This window comes from Tachyglossus aculeatus, chromosome 20, assembly GCF_015852505.1.
Source record: "Tachyglossus aculeatus isolate mTacAcu1 chromosome 20, mTacAcu1.pri, whole genome shotgun sequence".
Lineage (NCBI taxonomy): Eukaryota > Metazoa > Chordata > Mammalia > Monotremata > Tachyglossidae > Tachyglossus > Tachyglossus aculeatus.
This window is the reverse complement of record NC_052085.1, coordinates 17,324,711-17,349,652: the sequence shown is the minus strand read 5'-3', so window position 1 is coordinate 17,349,652 and position 24,942 is coordinate 17,324,711. Positions and strand designations below refer to the sequence as shown.

The 24,942-nt window shown below is 45.4% G+C and overlaps 1 protein-coding gene across 1 annotated transcript in view; it reads right to left on the bottom strand.

Moving 5' to 3' along the window:
- PDCL3 (phosducin like 3) overlaps nucleotides 1-24,668 on the bottom strand; it is a 37,084-nt gene extending 12,416 nt beyond the window's left edge. The window contains exons 1-2 of the mRNA XM_038761823.1: nucleotides 24,566-24,668; nucleotides 16,685-16,817 (exon numbers count right to left, since the gene is read on the bottom strand). Coding sequence (XP_038617751.1) covers nucleotides 16,685-16,817; nucleotides 24,566-24,571 — 139 coding nt within the window. The 5' untranslated portion in view covers nucleotides 24,572-24,668. The remainder of the gene's footprint in view (nucleotides 1-16,684; nucleotides 16,818-24,565) is intronic.
- Between the last annotated feature and the right edge of the window lie 274 nt (nucleotides 24,669-24,942).

Below are 24,942 nucleotides of genomic sequence, written 5' to 3'. Positions count from 1 at the left end.
ATATAGATATATGTATATATGTTTGTACATATTTATTACTCTATTTATTTATTTATTTTACTTGTACATATCTATTCTATTTATTTTATTTTGTTAGTATGGTTTTGTTCTCTGTCTCCCCCTTTTAGACTGTGAACCCACTGTTGGGTAAGGACTGTCTCTACATGTTGCCAACTTGTACTTCCCAAGCGCTTAGTACAGTGCTCTGCACACAGTAAGCGCTCAATAAATACGATTGATTGATTGATTGATTGAAAGGGAATTGTGAAACCCAGGTCTTATCAACCGGTGACAGATACCCACTGGAGTATTCTAGGCTCCATTCACCTCCATTTCCCCAAGTTGGCCAGACAACTCTATAGTCTCTATTTGACAAGGTTAATTTTTCTGGAGCAGACAACTTAGCACAATGTTCTAGTGCTTTGGCACATACTGAGAGCTTAATAAATACCAACATCATTTTTCCTCTCTCAAATATCACTGTTCCTCTTTCATATACCAACGACTCTAAAAGGCAAACAAATTCATTCATTCATTCAATCGTATTTATTGAGCGCTTACTGTGTGCACAGCACTGTACTAAGCGCTTGGGAAGTACAAGTTGGCAACATATTGAGACGGTCCCTACCCAACAATGGGCTCACAGACTAGAGGGGGAGACAGACAACAGTGATCACCTTGTATCCCCCCCCAGTGCTTAGCGCATAGTAAGCACTTAACAAATGTCATCATCATTATTATTATTACAACAAGTCCCCTCAAGACTGTAAGCTCGTTGTGGCACGGAATGTGTCTTGTTTATTGCTGTACTGTACTCTCCTAAGCACTTAGGACAGTACTCTGCACACAGTAAGCACTCAATGAATTAGACTGAATGAACTGAATTGAATGAATGAGCTTACAGCCTAGAGAGGGAGACACACACTAACATAAATGGATTAAATGATAATAAATGTGATTAAATGAATTCACAAAATGTTGATATTCTTATTCAGCTGTGATAGAGCACAGCTAAACAAATAGACAGTCCCTACCCTCCTAATACACATGTGCATATCCTTCCTCTTGCAGTTAATTTTGTCTGCTAGACTGTATACTATTTGAGGACAGGGATCATATCTACTAATGCTACTTGCATTCTCTCAAACTTAGTACCTCAGTTACCTCATCTGTAAAAAAAGGGATTAAGACTGTGAGCCCCACGTGGGGACCACCTGATCACCTTGTAATATCTCCGGTGCTTAGAACAGTGCTTTGCACATAGTAAGCGCTTAATAAATGCCATCATTATTATTATTAGTAGTAGTAGTAGTACAATGCTCTGCACAGAGCAAGAGCTCAACAAATATTACCGACTGACTAAAACCTAGTGCTGTATTTAAGGAAGCTATGCTAAGAATAGGATTCATCTTTTCTTGTAATCTTGCCTCAAGAGATTCCCACACAATCAAGTGTGTTTATTAACAGTTATAAAACAAGCTAAAACTGGCTCTACTTTCATCCGAATCTTGCCCAGAACTGTGTGGGCCTTTAAACCTCCCTGAATGCACCACAGTCTGCAGGCGGATATGAAGACCACACAGAAATCTCTATTCAGCTTATTTTAGAATAGGACTAATTTTAATATTTTAGCACTAATAACTCTCAAACCCCTGCAACGTAAAATATGACCAACCCAAAAGAGTCAACTGGATGAAATAGATAATGAGCATTAACACTCAGAATATACTGAAACTGAAATTCAAAGACGGCAATGAGAAATGTAAATATTACATAATTACAAAATACACTGAGGTTTCAAAATTCCAGGCAAACTAATCCCTAGGCCAACTTCTCAACTGAGATCCCACAAAACAACAAACAAATCTTGGCCTATCAAGGCCTCAAAAATAATTGGAATAATCTAATCTGCTGAAAAAGGAAAAGAAATCAAAGTTCCAATGCCCTCATTCCCATTTATAGTAAATACTATCAAAATAACCCAAAGAATGGACTGTAATGTATGTGACTTGCACATATTCATTCATTCAATCGTATTTACTGAGTGCTTACTGTGACGGAGAACTGTACTAAGCCCTTGGGAGAGTACAATACAACAATAAACAGAGATAGTCCCTGCCCATATTCCCTGCTTACATTCTGGAAGCACGGAGACAGACAGAGGTTGATCTATCTACAGACATCGATACAAATAAATAAATTACAGATATGTACATAAGTGCGTGGGCTCGGTTGTAGGAAGTGAGTAACAAGGTGAGGTAGGAGGGGGTAAGGTGGTGGAGTGCTTTAAAGCCAAGGTGAGGAGTTTTTGTTTGATGCGGAGGTGGATGAGCAACGACTGGAGTTTTTTGAGGAGTCCTGAACTGTTTTGTAGAAAAATGATCCGGGCAGCAGAGTGAAGTATGGGATGGAGTGGGGAGAGTCGGGAGGCTGGGAGGTCAGCAAGAAGACTAATGCAGTAATCCAGGCGGGATAGGATGAGTATAGAGGTGGTAGCAGTTTGGATGGAGAGAGGAGTGTGGATTTTAGCAATGTTGTGAAGGTGGGACCCACAGGATTTAGTGATAGTTTGAATATGTGGGTTGAGCATACTTCATGCTGCTGCCCGGATTATCTTTGTCCAGAAACGCTCTGGACATATTACTCCCCACCTCAAAAACCTCCAATGGCTACCGATCAATCTGCGCATCAGGCAGAAACTCCTCACCGTGGGCTTCAAGGCTGTCCATCACCTCGCCCCCTCCTACCTCACCTCCCTTCTCTCCTTCTACTGCCCAGCCCGCACCCTCCGCTCCTCCACCGCTAATCTCCTCACTGTACCTCGCTCTCGCCTGTCCCGCCATCGACCCCCGGCCCACGTCATCCCCCGGGCCTGGAATGCCCTCCCTCTGCCCATCCGCCCAGCTAGCTCTCTTCCTCCCTTCAAGGCCCTGCTGAGAGCTCACCTCCTCCAGGAGGCCTTCCCAGACTGAGCCCCTTCTTTCCTCTCCCCCTCGTCCCCCTCTCCATCCCCCCATCTTACCTCCTTCCCTTCCCCACAGCACCTGTATATATGTATATATGGTTGTACATATTTATTACTCTATTTCTTTCTTTCTTTATTTATTTATTTTACTTGTACATTTCTATCCTACTTATTTTATTTTGTTGGTATGTTTGGTTCTGTTCTCTGTCTCCCCCTTTTAGACTGTGAGCCCACTGTTGGGTAGGGACTGTCTCTATGTGATGCCAATTTGTACTTCCCAAGCACTTAGTACAGTGCTCTGCACATAGTAAGCGCTCAATAAATACGATTGATTGATTGATTGATTGATTGAAAGAGAAAGGGGAGTGAAGGATAACACCACGGTTACGGGCTGGTGAGATAGGAAGGATGGTGATGCTGTCTACAGTGATGGGAAAGACAAAGTTTGGGAGGGAAGTTTGGACACATCCGAAAAATTTAATTACTTCATATAAGAAGACATAACTCACTTAATAATCATTTAAAGTGTCTACAGAGAATTGCTATGTAAGACAAAACTGAAGGAGTTCAGAGTCCTTTCCCTCCCAGCTTGAAAAGACAGTCTAAAATGGGACATATTCGAGTTTACAAAATCAGGTCAAGAAACGAACATAGAATTGTTGTTCACCAAATCCACAATAGGCTAAGGGGCTTCAAGCTTGAAACCCAAAGGGGGTAGATTCAAAACAAAAAAAGGAACTACTTTTTCACTCAGCAGGTGTTATTAGCTACCATAAGAAGTTAGACTTTTTACCTTTAGACTGTGAGCCCACTGTTGGGTAGGGACTGTCTCTATATGTTGCCAATTTGTACTTCCCAAGCGCTTAGTACAGTGCTCTGCACATAGTAAGCACTCAATAAATACGACTGATGATGATGATAAGAAGTTGGTCAGGCAGAAAATGTCAATGGGTTCAAAAGAGCAGACCATTATGGGTTAATATAGTAGATTGTAAATCCCTAACCATTAGGATGGATGCCAAAGGTGGTAAACTTTACTCAATATCTTCTTTTGGTGTTATCAATGGAGCTGGCACTATAATCTATCGATCATATTTATTGAGTGCTGTGTGCAGAGCATTGTACTAAGTGCTTGGAATATAACAGACACATTCCCTGCCCACAACCAGCTTACAGTCAGTCTAGATGGGGAGACAGACATTAAAATAAACTATGGATATGTACCTAAGTGCTGTGGGACTGCTGTGAGGGGGGAATAAAGGGAGCAAATCAGGGTGACACCAAAGGGAGCGGGAGAAAAGGAAATGAGGGCTTAGGGAAGGCCTCTTGGTGGAGATGTGCCTTCAATAAGGCTGTGAAGACGGGGAGAGTTAATTGTCTGTCAAATATGAAGAGGGAGGGCTTTCCAGGTCAGAGGTCAGCAGTGAGATAGGAGAGATCGAAATACAGTAAGGAGGTTGGCACCAGAGGAGTGAAGTGGGCGAGCTGGGTTGTACTCGAAGAGTAGTGAGGTGAGGTCGAAAGGAGCAAGGCGATTGAGCACTTTAAAGCCGATGGTAAGGAGTTTCTGTTTGATCCGGAGGTGGATGGGTAACCACTGGAGAGTCTTGAGCAGTGGGGAAAGATGGACCGAGCGTTTTTGTAGAAAAATGATCCGGGCAGCAGAATGAATAAATCAAACAATGTATTTATTGAACACTTACTTTGTGCAGAGAACTGTACTAAGCCCTCGGGAGAGTCCAATACAACAGAGTTAGCAGACATGTTTTGTTTTGTTGTCTGTCTCCCCCTTCTAGACTGTGAGCCCGTTGTTGGGTAGGGACCGCCTCTATATGTTGCCAACTTGTACTTCCCAAGCGCTTAGTACAGTGCTCTGCACACAGTAAGCGCTCAATAAATACGACTGAAGGAATGATCTCTGCCCGTAACGATCTTAGAGTCTAGAGGGACAGAGTGTACTGAAGTGGGGAGAGACAGGAGGCAGGGAGGTCAGTAAGGAGGCTGATCCGGTAATCAAGGCAAAGTAGAAACTGTTCTTAGATTAACATGGTAGCAGTTTGGATGGAAAGGAATGGATTGATTTTAGTGATGTTGTGAAGGTTGAACTGACAGGATTTACTGATGGACTGAATACGTGGGTCGAATGAGAAAGGAGTCAAGGATCAGGCCAAGGTTATGGGCTTGTCAGACAGGAAGGATGGTGGTGCTTTCTAGGGTGATGGCAAAGTCAGGGGGAGGACAGGGTTTGGGTGGGAAGGTAGAGAGTTCTGTTTTGGACATGTGTTAAGTTTGAAGTAACAGCAGGACATCCAACCAGATATGCCTTGAAGGCAGGAGGAAACGTATGACTGCAGAGCGGAGAGAGATCGGGGCTGGATATATAGATTTGGGAATCATCTGCATAGAGGTGGTAGCTGAAGCTTTGGGAGCGAGTGAGTTCTCCAAGGGAGTGGGTGTCGATGGGGAATAGAAGGGGACCCCAAACTGACGGACATGCAGAGTTAGGGGCTGGGAGGGAGAGGGGAAGCCTGCAAAAAAGAGACTGAAAATGAGTGGCCAAAGAGATAGGAGGAGAAGAAGAAGAGGATATTGTCGGTGAGGCTGAGGTTGGATAGTGCTTCCAGGAGGAGGTGGTCAATCAATCAATCGTATTTATTGAGTGCTTACTGTGTGCAGAGCACTGTACTAAGCGCTTGGGAAGTACAAGCTGGCAACATATAGAGACAGTCCCTACCCAACAGTGGGCTCACAGTCTAAAAGGGGGAGACAGACAACAAAACCAAACATACAAACATAGTCGGGGCAGGGGGCTACAGCACTAGACGGAGCGGGGGGATAGTACTAGACGGAGCAGGGGGATAGTACTAGATGGAGCAGGGGGATAGCACTAAACGGAGTGGGGGGATAGCACTAGACAGAGCCGGGGGGACAGCACTAGGCAGAGCGGAGGGTATAGCACTAGACGGAGTCGGGGGATAGCACTAGGAGAAGTGGGGGGATAGCAGTAGGCAGAGAGGGGGAATAGCACTAGGCAGGGCGGGGGGGATAGCACTAAGTGGGGTGGGGGGCCACAGCCCTAGGCAGTTGTGGGGGGTGTGTGTGACAGGGTCAAAAGTGTTGAAGGAAGCTTAGAATTCAAGGAGGATTAGGGTGGACTAGAGGCCCTTGGATTTGGCAAGGAGATTCATTCAATTGTATTTATTGAGTGCTTACTGGGTGCAGAGCACTGTACTAAGCGCTTGGGAAGTACAAGTTGGCTACATATAGAGACGGTCCCTACCCAACAACAGGCTCACAGTCTAGAAGGGGGAGACAGACAACAAAACATGTGGACTGTTGACAGGAATTTCATTGAACCCAGAAATGTTTACAGGCAGAACTGCCATTTTTCCACTTTCCAATAATCTCAGAGCCACTTTGAAAAAGAACCTCAAGAGATCGTTTAGCTACTTTCACTGCCTCCAAGACAAGATTCGGAAACCTGCCAAAGTCAACCAATCGTATTTATGGAGCACTTACTGTGTTCAGAGAAATATACTAAGCGCTTGGGAGAGTCCAATACAGAGTTGGTAGATATGTACCCTGCCCACAATATGTTTACAGTCTAGGGTGGAAACGGACATTAATATAAATAAATGTATATATTATGTATATATGTATATATGTTTGAACATATTTGTTACTCTATTTATTTATTTATTTTACTTGTACATATCTATTCTATTTATTTTATTTTGTTAGTATGTTTGCTTTGTTCTCTGTCTCCCCCTTTTAGACTGTGAGCCCACTGTTGGGGAGGGACTGTCTCTATATGTTGCCAACTTGGACTTCCCAAGCGCTTAGTACAGTGCTCTGCACACAGTAAGCGCTCAATAAATACTACTGATGATTGATGATAAATTGTGGATCTGTACCTAAGTGCTGTGGGATTGAGGTGGGGAGAGAGAGCAAATCAGTGGGACGCAGAAGGGCTTAGGAGAAGAGACTCGACTGCGAGCCCACTGTTGGGTAGGGACCGTCTCTATACGTTGCCAACTTGTACTTCCCAAGCGCTTAGTACAGTGCTCTGCACACAGTAAGCGCTCAATAAATATGATTGAATGAATGAATGAATGAAAGAGGAAAAGAGGGCTTAGTCAGGGAAGATGAAAACACTGAAGTTCTCCAGAGAAGTTCTACGGTCAGTCTGGCCTACAAGTCTTTCCTTAAGCCTAGACTAAATAGCCCCTGCAGAAATATGAAATGCAGTTCCTCTATCTTCAATTAAAAAAAAATAAAAGTGCCCAGCTAACTGGTCATCTTCCTTCCCATAATCATCTTACTGTGCCTGGGGTGGGGACAGGCAGATGGTAGGGAAATTGCTTGTTTTTGCTAACATTAGAGACAAGTGAATTTACTGTGGCTCTATTATTATAATGGCATAATATTAAATTGTAAGATCATGTCTTGACAGTTCCTATAATAATAATAATGATGGCATTTGTTAAGCACTTACTATGTGCAAAGCACTGTTCTAAGTGCTGGGGAGGATACAAAGTGATCAGGTTGTCCCGCGTGGGGCTCACAGTCTTCATCCCCATTTTATAAATGAGGTAACTGAGGCCCAGAGAAGTTAAGTGACTAGCCCAAAGTCACACAGCTGACAAGCAGCGGAGCCAGGATTTGAACCTACAACCTCTGGCTCCCAAGCCCGGGCTCTTTCCACTGAGCCACGCTGCTCCTATCCCTCACAGGGCTCACAATCTACCTTATTCCCATTTTGCTGGTGAGGAAATGAGGCCCAGAGTGGATAAGCAATTTCCCCGAGATCACACGGTAGGTCAGTGCCAGAACTGGGTTTTCTGTCTCCCAGTCCCATCCATCCATAATATTTAGCATATGCTTATTGTGTACAGAGCAATGTACTAAATCCTTGGGAACATACTCTACAATAGAGTTGGGAGACACGCAGGGAGCTTACAGTCTATAGGGGAAGGCAGAAATTAAAATAAATTAAGGATAGGCACATTTAAATGCAGAGCGGCTACGTAAAGGGCACAGACCCAGAGTCCATGCTCTGAGCCACAATGCCTATCGATTTAATGGCTACAGATTTTTGGATAAAAAAATACATATTAAAGCTTGCTTCACTTGTGTGGGCCTAAATACATTTTGTTGTTGTTGCTGTTGTTGTTGTTGTTGTTGTAAGATAATGGAAAGAAGTATCCTTGTTTCATGATAAAAATTTCAGGACCCAATGTAAAGTTCAAGAAGCTTACTGCCCATTGGTTTTCTTCAAGAAAATAATCATGGTAAAGGAATTGGGTTTTTTTTTTCCTCTATGTATTTATGCTCAGGTCCAGAAATGCAACAACTAAGCTTTTCTAATTCATTTACCTCAGACGTTTAGGCTGTGCCGGCTGGCCTCAAATAATCCAAATATTTCAGGAGGAAGGTTAAAGGGGATTTTTAAAACTTAAACCTAAGTAGAGTGAATTGTACGTGTAAAACCCGAGATGACATCATCTCTTTTTTAGTGGAACACAACGTAAATATTTAGCTTGAAGGCAGGTATAACGTTCCTTTATCTTCAAGTTTTGGAAATTCTACAAGGTAACAGGAGCCTGCCCTCATTCAGAGTAAGCATTAGCCTTTACCAGGGGCCTGTTAAAATAACCCTCCAGCCGTATTCTTTGCCAAATTTTACAGGAAAAAATGCTCAATAGGCTGAACAAAAAAGTTACTGGTTCATTTATCTTTGCTTAGCAGGCTTTAACCCCGTGTATATCTTCACAAACGAAGCTGGGTGATCCTTGAGGGTAAGGTGCATGACTGAGTGTGTTTGGTTTTACATTTGCAAAATGCGAAAACCAATAACTTCCAATTCAATCACAAGACACGAGATGATGGGCAAAACAACTCTTACCTCCTTCACTCAACCTCTAGCAGGTTCTCTTTTTTCAGTCTCACTCCTGGCTAGAAAATGTGAGGCATAGGATGGGTGTCTATTGCAAATTACTGTGGGCCTAATATCACTTCCGTATTTTTCAGATTTCCTTCTTCACTAATATAGTTGGAGGAAAATAAAAAGCTTTTCCCCTTCTACAAGTCACACAAAAAGCTTATTTTTCATTTCCTTTACGACACACCTTTCTCCTTCCTTCTCCCCTACTCCCCGCCACCCCCACCAAACCGATACTAATTCCTCAATGACTTATTTCAATTGTTCATGACTTGATAAAGTGTTAGTCTTAGAAACACATAACCTTTAAGGATGGACACCTTTATCTGAAATCAGAATTGTCACGTTCTGGAAAGGAAATTTTTGTTCCATCTTTCAAGAGGTTATTACTCCAGAAAGCCAGTCTGAAACATTTTTCTTTTTAAAGCAACCAAGCGAAAAGTGCCGGAACTGTTACAGTCTTGTTCAATACGGGTAAAACTCTTTCCATCATCAGTGGCATTTATTGAGCGCTTACTATGTGTAGAGTACTATACCACTTCTAATAGGATGTCAGGTTTTATTCAGTGTAAGTTCATTTTTCCTGGCCTTCTGAAAAATCCCTTTCGAAACATTTGTTAAATGCCAATACCATCACCAAAGTAAAGCTATACTTCACTACCTAGTTAAGATCAAAATAAAACTGACAACTCTACCTTCTCTTCAAAAAACTGAAACGTCTCAGATGAACAGAGGTTATCCATTCAGCATAATCCATTACTGATTAGCCACCTTGAGGGCTTTTGGGAAAAAGAAGGAACACAAGATATGCCAATATTTTAATTACCAAAACATTAAGTGCCTAGTATAGTACTCTGCACACGGTAAGATCTTAATAAACACCATGAATTGATTGGATAATTTGTTTTAGTGAGCAATATCGTACCGAAAAACCAATGTGAAAAGTTACAGGCTGGATTTTGGGTTTAGTTTCATTCAAGCTGCCATTTAAATGAAATAGCTGCTCAATTTTCTTTGGTGGTCTGTTGGTGAAGGGTTTTATGATTATGATGCCACCAGAAAACGGATATACTATTAACTTCTCTGCCCAACTGCATTATCTATATCCCAGCTGTACTTCTATTTGTCTTGAACTTTATTGCATCACACTAGATGAAAGTAATTCCTGTGTCCCTACAAATCAGGCTAAAAAAAATAAAGTAAGATTAAATATTCAAAATGAAATCCACCATAAAAGGATTTTCTATTCAATGCTTTCAATAGAGGGGAGGCACCAATTTTATGATCATGAAAATATCACGCTTTACATGTTATTTTGCTAAAAATAAGCTGATTAAAGGCTCTTCTTCAAAACAAACAAAAAAATTCAAGTGTCAGCCAGAGCGGATAAACTATTTTTCCTAAGCAGCACAAGGCACATAATTCAAGTTGCCCTATGCTTCCAAATATTGGTGCTTCAATGCAAGTTCTTAAAAGATGCCAGGTTTTGATACTACTTTGTACCCAAAAGCCCTTGGTACTTCCCTTTAGTACAAGGTGGCCTTGTAAGGGTAAAGGAACATCTTTCCAATCAGAGCAGCAGTAAAAACAGAGCTATAGAAAAGAATGCCATGGTTTGAAATTAGAAAAAAAATCTATGCATTTTAGCATATTGACTATCAGAAAAATGTTTAGTTTTCAACCATGGGACTAATCCACTACCAAGAAAAATCTTTCAGGGCATCATCTATTGGGAAATTTCCTTTGAGAAGCGGCATGGCTTTGTGAAAAGACCACAAGAGTCGAGAGGGTCAGATTCTAATCCCAGCTCTGCCCCCTGCCACTTGTGTAATCTCGGTCAACTCCATGTAAATTCTCTACATCTCGGTTTCCTCATCTGTAAAATGGGGGCAAAACAGCTGTTCTACCTTCCTCTTACAATGTAGGCCCTGACTGTCTTGTATTTACTTCTGTGCTTACCACAGGGCTTGGTAAATACTAAGTGCTTTACAGATATCATTATTATTACTATTACTAATAATAAATTATCCATTTGGCAAGGATACGTCCTAGGAAATATGTGCAATCAAGGGAAATGAAAATAATAGAAAATTAAGTAGAGTAAGCATATGCAGTTATCCTCAACACTGACTTCCACCAGGGCTTCTTTCTGTGAGGACAGAGGAGAGCGAAGCCCAAGTGAAAGAGAGCTGGTGGATCTGGGTTCTAGTCCTGGCTCTGCCTCTTGCCAGCTGTTCGTCCCTGGGCAAGTCACTTAATTTCTCTGTGCTTCAGTTGTTGTCAACAGGTATTGGGGACTCAAACTCTGTCCTCCCTCCTTTGGCTGTGAACCCCCTTATGGGACAGGGATTGCACCCAACCAAACTGGTATTGAGCCCAGTGCTTAGAACAGTGCACGACACAATAGGATGCCCTTAAAAAATACCATTAAAAAAATTTGCATCAATGAAAGTCTGGGCTAGGCTGCTAAGAAACAGTTTCATCAGGCCAATTTGCCTTCCGCTAAAATTTGCCACTGCTAGATTGTGGCTTAGCTGGTCTCTTTGGTGTTCCTTCTAGCAAGATTAGGCTGTTTCAGTAATTCTCTTTCTCCAGTGCAATAAAATTCAGACCTTCAAAAAAAGACTTGAAGACTTCTAATTGGGCAAATTCCTGCCCTAGTTAACATCAAACAAGGCTCCTGGTGGGAAACATCTTTGTAATACAGCCTCTTATGAGAGCGATAACATTAAAGATAATAAAACTGACAAGTATTTTTAAATCTCTGAAAACTCCCCAATTAATCCTTATATGTTAGGTTTGGATCAAACTTGAAATCAGGCAGTGCAACGTCACATTACATTTTCAGTCTGCTACCTTTGGATCCCTTTTCTCCTATCAAAATGCTTCAGACCTCCAAGACATCCACCAGCGTTCAGGGCCAAATCTTAAAATGATCATACCAGAAGGCAAATGAAAACCTTAATTGAAGAAAAAACCTTGGTCATTTTAAGTTTGAGGTTATAAGAAACTTACATCCCCTTACAAGTGAGGGGGAAAACTGTAAGTTTACATGTTGAATTCCAAACCTCTCTCGGGATAGTGTTTTTTGAGAAAAATTCAGCTTCTTGAAGTCAAAATATTTCAGGTTGAAGTGAAAAAGGTCTCTAGGTACCAAATAATATAACACAGAAGAAAAATAAGTTCCCATGGCAGAAGGCCACTGGGAATGTGAACAAAACCTTGAGTTTTCTAAACTACTGGTTTTCTAATCTACGATCTACAGACACACATCTGAAAATAACATATTCTTGAATGGCACTGTCATAGTTGATTTTCTCTACAGTTATATTCCACTAGATTGCAAAATCCTTGAGGGCAGGGATGGCTCCCAATTCTATTTTATGGTACTACTGCGCTCTCCCCTGTGCTTTGAAGTACATGTGATTTGCATCCAGTGAGCACTAAAATGCATTTTCCAAATTTTCCAATAAACAGCATTGAAAGGGTATGAGACTGTGACCTCATTGTGGGCAGGGATTCATCATCATCAATCGTATTTATTGAGCGCTTACTATGTGCAGAGCACTGTACTAAGCGCTTGGGAAGTACAAATTGGCAACATATAGAGACAGTCCCTACCCAACAGTGGGCTCACAGTCTAAAAGGGGGAACAGGGATTGTCATTGTTCACTGTTGTACTGTACTTTCCCAAATGCTTAGTACAGTGCTCTGCACACAGTTTAAGTGCACAATAAATATGACTAACTGAATGAATGCTGCTTCTGTTGATGGAGCTTCTGGACTCACAAAATATTGCTGCTGCTTCCCTTAAGGTGTTAATTCTGAGCCAGTCTTTAAACTTGAAAGTTCTCAGAAAGTATTTTTCAACTTAAATCATTGTTTTTCTGAGGTTTACGACTTTCAGGGAATGAGGCATAAAGGTGAGGGAGAGGAAAGGGGAAGGAGGGGATAGAGCTGACGGCAGAAGGGACGGAGGACAGAGCTGGGGGTACAAGGGCACAGAGGATGACAGGAAAGAGACTAGAGACCTGAGGGCAGAGGAGAGGGAACTGAGGGCAGAGAGGGCAGGCAGAGGGCAAAGAAGGAAGAGAGCCTGAGGAGAGAGGAAAGAGGGCTGAGGAGAGAGGAAAGAGGGCTGAGGAGAGAGGAGAGAGGGCTGAGGAGAGGAGAGAGGGCTGAGGAGAGAGGAAAGAGGGCTGAGGAGAGAGAAGAAACAGGGTTGAGGAGAGAGGAAAGACGGCTGAGGAGAGAGGAAAGAGGACTGAGGAGAGAGGAGAGAGGGCTGAGGAGAGAGGGCTGAGGAGAGAGGAAAGAGGGCTGAGGAGAGAGGAAAGAGGACTGAGGAGAGAGGGAAGAGGGCTGAGGAGAGAGGGAAGAGGGCTGAGGAGAGAGGGAAGAGGGCTGAGGAGAGAGGGAAGGGGGCTGAGGAGAGAGGAAAGGGGGCGGAGGAGAGAGGAAAGGGGGCGGAGGAGAGAGGAAAGGGGGCGGAGGAGAGAGGAAAGGGGGCGGAGGAGAGAGGAAAGGGGGCGGAGGAGAGAGGAAAGGGGGGCGGAGGAGAGAGGAAAGGGGGCGGAGGAGAGAGGAAAGGGGGCGGAGGAGAGAGGAAAGAGGGTAGAGGAGAGAGGGTTGAGGAAAGAGGGCTGAGGAAAGGGGGCTGAGGAAAGGGGGCTGAGGAAAGGGGGCTGAGGGAGAGAGGGCTGAGGGAGAGAGGGCTGAGGGAGAGAGGGCTGAGGGAGAGAGGGCTGAAGGAGAGAGGGCAGAGGGTTGAGGAGAGAGGAAAGAGGGCTGAGGAGAGAGGCCTGAGGGCACAGAGGAACAGCCGAAGGTAAGAAAGGGCGAGAGCTGAGGGTGGAAACTGCCAGGGGAGAGAGGCGGGGATGGAGGGTGCGGCCCTGCTGTGGGCCTTGTGCCCCTCAGGGTGGGCGGGAGGGAGGCTAGGCTGGGGCTGGGAGAGGGAAGGATAGAGGTGGGATGGGACCCTGTGCCCCAACAAACCCCAAACTTTGCTCGCGCGGCATCATGTGTGTGCATATGTATATATGTGTGTGTGTGTGTATGTGTGTGTCTGTGTGTGCATGGGGGGCGCTCAGCACGTGTGGGGGGTGGGAGCCGTTGCCCGTCCTCCAAGCCCAGCATCCCTGCCCGTCTGCCGGCCCCCGGGGCTCACGGAAAGGGGGGAAGGAGAGTGATGCCTGGCCTGCCCACACCAGGGCCCGCTTGTGGGCAGCAGTTCATGTATACACACAGGTAGGCACACACGGGAGCACACACAGGCACAGAAGCACACACAGAGAGCGGTGGCAGGGCGGGCAGGGAGGCCGGCGGGTTCAGTCCCAGCCCGCGGGCGGCTGGCAGTGCCTCCGTGGTCCCGGAGGGGGCTGGGCAGCCCGTCAGCCGGCAGAGGGGATGGGGGGCACGGGGACACCAACAAAGCAGCGCCCGGAAAAACCCAGGCATGGAGCCCCGCGGGACGCCCATCATTTGTGATCTTTGAGAAGGCAGTTTCTATGGAGCCAAGGGGATGGAAACCAGATTGGAGGGGATCAAGGAGAGGAACTGGAAACAGTGGGTGTAGAAAACTCCCTCAAGGAATTTGGTAAGGAATGGTACGAGGGAGATGGGGTGACAACTGGAAGGAGCCATTGGGTTAAGGAAAGAGTTTTTTAGGATTTAGGAGAAATGAATATGTTTGAAAGCAGTGGGGAAGGCGGCAATGGAGAGGGAACAGTTGAAGATAGCGGTCAGGGAGGGGAAATGGGAGGGTGCAAGTTTTTTAATATTGCGCGAAGGGATGGGGTTGGATGCACGAGGGGATGGATTTTGAGAGCTTTAAGGCAAGAGATCTCTTCTTGAAACAGTGCCTCTCTTTAATTTACTTTAATGTCTATCTTCCTACTTCATTGGGGGCAGGAAACCTATCACTTGGATTGTTTTACAGCTCTCAACTCCCAGGTGCAGTGCATTACAGCCTCTGGGCACTCAACAAATGACATTTCAACTTTTCCCCAGCACCTCTGCATCCAGGAAACACTAAAGAAATTCTAAGCTCGTTACGGGCAGGGAACATCCCTGCTAATTCTGTTGTCTTGTACTCTCCCAAGCGCTTAGTACGGTGATCTGCACATAACAAATATGATTGATTGACTGAAAAGACCACTGGTCAGGTGTGGCACTGATTCATTCAGTCGCATTTATTGAGCGCTTACTGTGTGCAGAGCACTGTACTAAGCGTTTGGAAAGTACAATTCAGCAATTACCTCATCTTTAAAACGGGGATTAAGACTGTGAGCCCCACGTGGGACAACCTGATCATCTTGTATCCTCCCCAGCGCTTAGAACAGTGCCTTGCACATAGTAAGCGCTTAAATGCCATCATTATCATTATTACTATTTCCTGTCTGAGTACTTGTGTGGCAGACAGCTGGGCCTTTTTTTGCTGGTATAACTACTCTTTTTTCATTTTTTAACCCTCAACAAAGTGGAACGGACTCCATTCACCTTTACTACACTATCAGAGTCAACTGTAGCTTGCCTAATGAATAATAATAATAGTGATAGTATTTGTTAAGCACTTACTATGTGCCAGGCGCTGGGGTGGATACAAGCGAATCCAGTTGGACACAGTCCCTGTCCCATGTGGGGCTCACAGCCTTAATCCCCGTTTTACAGATGAGGGAACAGAGGCACAGAGAAGTAAAGTGACTTGTCCAAGGACACACAGCAGACAAGTGATGGAGCTGGGATTAGAACCCATGATCTTCTGGCTAAAAGGCCTGTGCCCTGGCCACTAGGCCAAGCTGCTGAGGGAAGTCGGGGATGCTGCTCTAAAATCCATTCTGTTCTCTATCCACAGCCTGCACCTGGCCTCCCTACCAGCCACATTTCAATGACTAGGCTAGCGCATGGGAAAGGCTCAATGCAAGCCCTCACCTCGACCACAAAAATACTTCAAGTGCATGTCTTGCTGTCAGGGAGACATGCTACTGCCCCTTTTTCACCGATATCCACACAGGTGGCCAGAAAAAGTGACGTCTGTATTTCCACGGACAACACGCACAATCGTACACTTTCTCAAGGACACTCGCCCTCACAAATGCATCTTCAAACTGATGGAAACTTAATTTGTTTCTCAGGCTAAAGGGAAAATCCTGGGCCCACAATATTTTTCCCCCCTATAATATTTGCAGTGGCTCTATCTGAATCACAAATCAATACCCGCTTCACAGCCAAGCCATTTTCACCTACCAAAATAAGTGTGCAAACTCAGCCTATAAAATGTAAATTTAATCTCTAGACTGAGCTAGATGTGGACAGAGAATGTATCTGCTTGCTGTGATATTGTAATAATAACAATAATAATAATGGTGTTTGTTAAGCACTTAACTATGTGCCAGGCACTGTACTAAGCGCGGGGGTGGACACAAGCAGATGAGGTTGGATGCAGTCTCTGTCCCACATGGGGCTCGCAGTCTCAATCCCCATTTTACAGATGAGGTAACTGAGGCCCAGAGAAGTGAAGTGAGTTGCCCAAGGTCACACAGCAGACAGGTGGCAGAGCCGGGATTAGAACCCATGACCTTCTGAGTCTCAGGCCCGTGTTCCATTCATTCATTCAATCATATTTATTGAGCGCTTCTATCCACTACACCTTGCTGCTTCTCTACTCTCCCAAGCGCTTCCTACACTGCTTTGCACACAGTGAGCACTCTATAAATATGACTAACTGAATGAATTCAAGTTTAAATTCCATATGCAATCCAAAAGAAGGCACGTACCCACTGACTGCTGGAGAATCCGCCGTTCTTCTTCCTCATCCTCTTTCTTTTCCAGTTCTTTCAAACTTTCCTTCGGAGGCAGGATACCCTTCTTTCGCAAGATGTCGTTCCACTCTGTGTCTGCATTGGGGTCCTAGAACAGTAAAGGAGGAGAGGTGATCTATCAAAAAAAAAGACAACTTTCACGATCCCTTTGGTCACCAGCCAAGAATAGGGACTTCCCCCTCAACCTGTTCAATTGTCTGCTCTTTATACCTTGGTATCTGTCAATCTCAGCTCAGAATGTGAACTCCTTGAGTGGTGTGCAACTCCCTGTCTAAAGTACACAGCTGCAGATTCACAATAATTCATTCATTCATTCATTCAATAGTATTTATTGAGCGCTTACTGTGTGCCGAGCACTGTACTAAGCGCTAGGGAAGTACAAGTCAGCAACATATAGAGACGGTCCCTACCCAACAGTGGGCTCACAGTCTAGAAGGGGGAGACAGAGAACAAAACAAAACATATTAACAAAATGAAATAAATAGAATGAATATGTACAAATAGAGTAATAAATGCGTACAAACATATATACATATATACAGGTGCTATGGGGAGGGAAAGGAGGAAGGAGGAAGGCGGGGGGATGAGAGGGAGAGGAAGAAGGGGGCTCAGTCTGGGAAGGCCTCCTCTTCAAGTATCTAAAACAATGGTTTGCACACATTAGACAGTCACTTTTTAAATAATGCCAATTTTATGGCGTAAAATTTGAATGACTATACTTAGAGGAAGCAGTAAACGTAGAGAAGCAGCGTGCCTCAGTGGAAAGAGCACGGACTTTGGAGTTAGAGGTCATGGATTAGAATCATCATCATCATCATCATCAATTGTATTTATTGAGCGCTTACTGTGTGCAGAGCACTGGACTAAGCGCTTGGGAAGTACAAGTTGGCAACATCTAGAGACAGTCCCTACCCAACAGTGGGCTCACAGTCTAAAAGGGGGAGACGGAGAACAAAACCAAACATACTAACAAAATAAAATAAATAGAATAGATATGTACAAGTAAAATAGAGTAACAAATATGTACAAATATGTACAAAATCCATTCCATTCCCAGGATTCAACAGGTAGGGGGGACAGAGGGTGATGAAAGGATTCCTGGGTGACTTTTAGACTGTGAGCCCACTATCTCTATATGTTGCCAACTTGTACTTCCCAAGCGCTTAGTACAGTGCTCCGCACACAGTAAGCGCTCAATAAATACGATTGATGATGATGATGATGACTCCCTGAAAAAAAACTTAGCTCCTGTAGGATCGGGAACTCTGTTGCAGTATTTTTGTTTTTTAACCCAGATTTTTTTCCCCTCTTGGAGTCGCACCTAGAGAGCTTCCAGTCCTCCACCAGTCTCGACTGGGGGAGGGAGAGTCAAGCAGAGGCCCAGCCATTCCATTCCTCGCTTGGACAATGGCTAGAGAGTGGAAGGCCATCGGCTACAGGGCAAAACTTCCCCGTGCTGGGCAGCAGCAGCAGCCTGGGAGAGAGTCAAAGGCAAACACTCAAGTTGATTGCACGGAAGGAGGCAGTGGTAAACCACTTCTGGATTTTTATCAAGAAAACCCTATGGATTCGCTACCAGAACGACGGCAGGTGGAAGGGGGGCGCATTCTAGAAGCGAGGTTCCCATGGTGTCGCTATGGGTCGGAGACGACTCGACAGCGTGACCCTTTGTTTTTTTTTAAATGGTATTTGTTAAACACTTAGCGTGGCTCAGTGGAAAGAGCCCGGGCTTTGGAGTCAGAGGTCATGGTTTCAAACCCCAGCTCCGCCAATTGTCAGCTGTGTGATTTGGGGCAAGTCACTTCACTTCTCTGTGCCTCAGTTACCTCATCTGTGAAATGGAGATTAAGACTGTGAGCCCCCCTGAGGGACAACCTGAATACCATGTAACCTCCCCAGCGCTTAGAACAGTGCTTTGCACATAGTCAGCGCTTGGAATGCCCCCAATCCCTCTGCCCATCCGCCAAGCTCGCTCTCTTCCTCCCTTCAAGGCCCTGCTGAGAGCTCACCTCCTCCAGGAGGCCTTCCCAGACTGAGCCCCTTCCTTCCTCTCCCCCTCGTCCCCCTCTCCATCCCCCCCTTCTTACCTCCTTCCCTTCCCCACAGCACCTGTATATATGTATATATGTTTGCACATATTTATTATTATATATTATATAATATGTATTATATATTATATAATAATATATTATTTATTTATTTATTTTACTTGTACATATCTATTCTATTTATTTTAGTTTGTTAGTATGTTTGGTTTTGTTCTCTGTCTCCCCCTTTTAGACTGTGAGCCTACTGTTGGGTAGGGACTGTCTCTACATGTTGCCAATTTGTACTTCCCAAGCGCTTAGTACAGTGCTCTGCACATAGTAAGCGCTCAATAAATACGATTGATGATGATTAGTATTATTATTATTACTTTGCATGTACCAACACTGTTCTAAATGCCGGGGTAAGTACAAGTTAATTAGGTCAGACACAGTCTCTCTCCCGCATGGGGTTCACAGTCTAAGTAGGAGAGAGATCAAGTATTTAATCCCCAATTTACAGTTGAAGAAGCTGAGGCAGAGAAAAGTGAAATGACTTGCCCCAAGTCACACAGCAACTAGCAACTAGCAGAGCCAGAATTAGAACCCAGGTCCTTTGACTCTCAGGCCCAATTAAATTGGTAATTAAATTACCAATTAAATTGGCGCTTTGAAACAATATACTAAAAATATATTATTAATACGTAGTTGTCCTTCATGTGGAAGGGCCTCTGGAACGTAAGCTCATTGTGAGCAGGGAATGTGTCCACCAACTCTGTTTATTGTTGTATTGTACTCTCCCAAGTGCTTAGTACAGTGCTGTCTCGGCACATAGTAGGCGCTCAATAAATACGACAATGAATAAGCTCTGCTGCACTGAACTCTCCCTAGCCCTTAATACAGCGCTCCGCACAATAAGCACTCAATAAATGCCATGGATGATAAGCGTGAAATTCACCAGAGGAGTGCATGCCTTAAATGGCCAACTAAACACACACAAACTCTCCCTTGTTGTGCTGTTACGTTTACTGTTTGCACTCAATTATTTGCTTTCGCTTCCTTTTCTCACCTTTCTTCTGAATATTTTGTTCATGAAGAGCAGCTCCTTTCTGACCAACTTTACACAATATTGCTTGTTTTCGGCTTTGACTGACTGCAGCTAATAGCAAAGCCAAGTGCAACAACTTTATTTTGGACTGACTCTAGAGGAGCGGTATGGCCCAGTGGAAAGGGTTTATCTTTGACTAATCTCTCTCGTCGAACCCATCATCATCATCATCATCAATCGTATTTATTGAGCGCTTACTATGTGCAGAGCACTGTACTAAGCGCTTGGGAAGTACAAATTGGCAACATATACAGACAGTCCCTACCCAACAGTGGGCTCACAGTCTAAAACTGTGTGAACCTAAAACTAATATGTGAACCCACATATTCAATCTACCTTTCCACAACATCGCTCAAAATCCGCCCTTTCCTCTCCATTCAAACTGTCACCTCATTAATCCAAGCACTTATCCTACTCTGCCTTTATTATTAATAATAAATTAATACACGGCAATACGATCAGTTGATCTATTATTGTGGTAATATATTAATTGATGTCATTTATATATTGCTATTTGGTATAATAATAATACCCCACCTTGATTCCTGTATCAGCCTCCTTGCTGGCCTCCCTGCCTCTGGTCTCTTCCCACTCCAGTCCATACTTCACTTTCCCCTCTAGTCATCATCAATCGTATTTACTGAGCGCTTACTGTGTGCAGAGCACTGTACTAAGCGCTTGGGAAGTACAAATTGGCAACATCTAGAGACAGTCCCTACCCAACAGTGGTCGATAAGCTTTTTATGGGCAGGGAACGTATCCTAATTCTGCTGCACCATACTCTGCCAAGTGCTCGTAGAGGGCTCTTTTTATAGTAAGAGCTCAATAAATAGCCTTGATTAATTCACTCTGTTTCCCAGATTTTTCTCCAAACACATTCGGTCTTTGTCTCCCCACTCCTGAAGAACCTCCAATGGCTACCCGCCCACCTCCACATCAAACAGAAACTCCCTACCATTCGCTTTAAAGCATCACCTTGCCCCCTCCAACGGCACCTCCCTACTATATCAACTGTCTTTACTGAGCACTTACTATGTGCACGGTACTGTACTAAGTGCTTGGGAGGGTACAAATACCACAGAATTACCAGACACATTTCCAACCCACAATGAGCTTTGGCTCTAAAGGGGGAGACGGACATTAATATAAATAAATTATAGGTATGTATGTAAGTTCTGGGAGAGGGGATGAATATAGGGAGCAAGTCAGGGTGATGCATTCATTCAATCGGATTTATTGAGCGCTTACTGTGTGCACAGCACTCTAATAAGCGCTTGGAAAGTACAGTTCAGCAATAGAGACGATCCCTGCCCACACCGGGCTTACAGTCTAGAATTGGATACTCTCCCAAGCGCTTACTACAGTGCTCAATACTTTCCAAGCGCTTAGTACGGAGAAGCAGCGTGGCTCAATGGAAAGAGCATGGGCTTGGGAGTCAGAGGTCATGGGTTCAAATCCCAGCTCCACCGCTTGTCAGCTGTGTGACTTTGGGCAAGTTGCTTAATAATAATAATGGCATTTATTAAGCGCTTACTATGCGCAAAGTACTGTTCTAAGCGCTGAAGATGATCAGGTTGTCCCACATGGGCCTCACAATCTTAATCCCCATTTTCCAGATGAGGTAACAGGCACAGAGAAGTGAAGTGACTTGCCCAAAGTCACACAGCTGACAGTTGGCAGAGCCAGGATTTGAACCCATGACCTCTGACTCCCAAGCCCGGGATCTTTCCATTGAGCCACGCTGCTTAACTTCTCTGGGCCTCAGTGACCTCATCTGTAAAATGGGGATGAAGACTGTGAGCCCCCCGTGGGACAACCTGATCACCTTGTAACCTCCCCAGCGCTTAAAACAGTGCTTTGCACATGGTAAGCGCTTAGTAAATCCCATTATTAATTACAATATTACCATTATTATTATGGTAGTTAAGTTTTAAGCGCTGGGGGGATACAAAGTGATCAGGTTGTCCCCCGTGGGGGCTCACAGTCTTAATCCCCATTTGACATCTGAGGTAGCTGAGGCCCAGAGAAGTGAAGTGACTTGCCCAAAGTCACACAGCTAACAAATGGTGGAATCGGAATTAGAACCCATGACCTCTGACTCCTGAGCCCGGGCTCTTTCCACTGAGCGCTTGCACTTCCCAAGCGCTTAGTACAGTGCTCTGCACACAGTAAGCGCTCAATAAATACGATTGATGATGATGATCATCATCATCATCATCTAGACTATGAGCCCACTTTTAGACTGTGAGCCCACTGTTGGGTAGGGACTGTCTCTATATGTTGCCAACTTGTACTTCTCAAGCGCTTAGTACAGTGCTCTGCACACAGTAAGCGCTCAATAAATATGATTGATGATGATCATCATCATCATCATCTAGATTGTGAGCCCACTTTTAGACTGTGAGCCCACTGTTGTGTAGGGACTGTCTCTATATATTGCCAACTTGTACTTCCCAAGCGCTTAGTACAGTGCTCTACACACAGTAAGCGCTCAATAAATACGACTGATGATGATGATGATGATCATCATCTAGATTGTGAGCCCACTTTTACACTGTGAGCCCACTGTTGGGTAGGGACTGTCTCTATATGTTGCCAACTTGTACTTCCCAAGCGCTTAGTACAGTGCTCTGCACACAGTAAGCGCTCAATAAATACGATTGATGATGATGATGATGATCATCATCATCATCATCTAGATTGTGAGCCCACTTTTAGACTGTGAGCCCACTGTTGGGTAGGGACTGTCTCTATATGTTGCCAACTTGTACTTCCCAAGCGCTTAGTACAGTGCTCTGCACACAGTAAGTGCTCAATAAATACGATTGATGATGATGATGATGATCATCATCATCATCTAGATTGTGAGCCCACTTTTAGACTGTGAGCCCACTGTTGGGTAGGGACTGTCTCTATATGTTGCCAACTTGTACTTCCCAAGCGCTTAGTACAGTGCTCTGCACACAGTAAGTGCTCAATAAATACGATTGATGATGATCATCATCATCATCAACATTATCTAGACTGTGAGCCCACTTTTATACTGTGAGCCCACTGTTGGGTAGGCACTGTCTCTATATGTTGCCAACTTGTACTTCCCAAGCGCTTAGTACAGTGCTCTGCACACAGTAAGCGCTCAATAAATATGATTGATGATGATGATGATCATCATCATTATCTAGACTGTGAGCCCACTTTTAGACTCTGAGCCCACTGTTGGGTAGGGACCGTCTCTATATGTTGCCAACTTGGACTTCCCAAGCGCTTAGTACAGTGTTCTGCACACAGTAAGCGCTCAATAAATACGATTGATGATGATGAGCCATGCTCCTTCTCCGAGGTCCTCAGGTTGTCCCCCACGGGGCTCACGGTCTTCATCCCCAATTCTCTAGACTGTGCGCCCGCTGTTGGGTAGGGACCGTCTCTAGATGTTGCCAACTTGGACTTCCCAAGCGCTTGGTCAAGTGCTCTGCACACAGTAAGCGCTCAATAAATACGATTGAATGAATGCATGAATCCCCATTTTCCAGATGAGGTAACTGAGGCACAGGGCAGTGACTTCCCCAAAATCGCACAGCTGCCAAGTGGCGGGGCCGGTATTGGAACCCACGACCTCTTTCCACGGAGCCACGCTGCTTCTCTTGAATGAATCATCATCATCAATCGTATTTATTGAGCGCTTACTATGTGCAGAGCACTGTACTAAGCGCCTGGGAAGTACAAATTGGCAACATAGAGAGGCAGTGCACTCTACCAACTGTGGGCTCACAGTCTAAAAGGGGGAGACAGAGAACAAAACCAAACATACCAACAAAATAAAATAAATAGGATAGATATGTACAAGTAAAATAAATAAATAAATAAATAAATAAATAAATAAATAAATAAATAAATAGAGGAATGAATGAGTGAGTGAGTGAGTGAATGAAAGGTCGCAACGGGGCCCGGTGCGGTGAAGCTTAGGGGAGGGCCCGGCCTGGGCAGGCCCACCCTCCGGCCGCCGCCGCCGGGGAAACTGAGGCCGCCCTGAGAACGCCCTCACTGACATCATCATCATCATCAATCGTATTTATTGAGCGCTTACTGTGTGCAGAGCACTGTACTAAGCGCCTGGGAAGTCCAAGTTGGCAACATAGAGAGACGGCCCCTACCCAACAGTGGGCTCACAGTCGAAAAGGGGGAGACAGAGAACAAAACCAAACATACTAACAGAATAAAATAAATAGAATAGATATGCACAAGTAAAATCAATAAATAGAGTAATAAATCTGTACAAACATATATCCCTATATACAGGTGCTGTGGGGAAGGGAAAGAGGTAAGATGAGGGGGATGGAGGGGGATGGAGGGGGGGCCCGGCCCCTCTCCCAGCATGCTCCGCGCCGCCCGGCCCAGCCCGGCCCGGCTCCTCTCCCAGCATGCTCCGCGCCGCGCGGCCCAGCCCGGCTCCTCTCCCAGCATGCTCCGCGCGGCCCGGCCCGGCTCCTCTCCCAGCATGCTCCGCGCCGCCCGGCCCAGCCCGGCTCCTCTCCCAGCATGCTCCGCGCGGCCCGGCCCGGCTCCTCTCCCAGCATGCTCCGCGCCGCGCGGCCCGGCCCGGCTCCTCTCCCAGCATACCCCCCCCCGCCCCCCATCCCCTCTCCCGCCCGGCACTGAGGCGATCTCCCCCCAACCCCGGCCCCGGCCCCCAGGGCCCCGCTTCACCTGCATCTTGCCGCTCGGACCGATCAGCCAGCGGCGGCGCTCCCTTCTCCCCACGCCCCCCGTCGGCTGAGAACTGCGCAGGCGCGCGGCGCCCCGCCCCCATCGCCCCTGGGGGTCCGGGCGGGGGCGCCTCGGCAGGGATGACCTAGTGTCGCGCACGCGCTCGCGAGAGCCCCGTCCTCCCTCTCGCGAGAACTCCGCCGGGGACGCCCGGACCCCAACCCCGGGCGCATGCGCGCGCCGCGGCCCCGCCCCCTCGAAGGGCTGGGGCTAGGGAGTGCGCACGCGCGCGCCTCGGCCCCGCCCCCTCGAAGGGCTGGAGCCGGGGAGTGCGCTTGCGCGCGCCGCGGTCCCGCCCCCTCGAAGGGCTGGAGCTA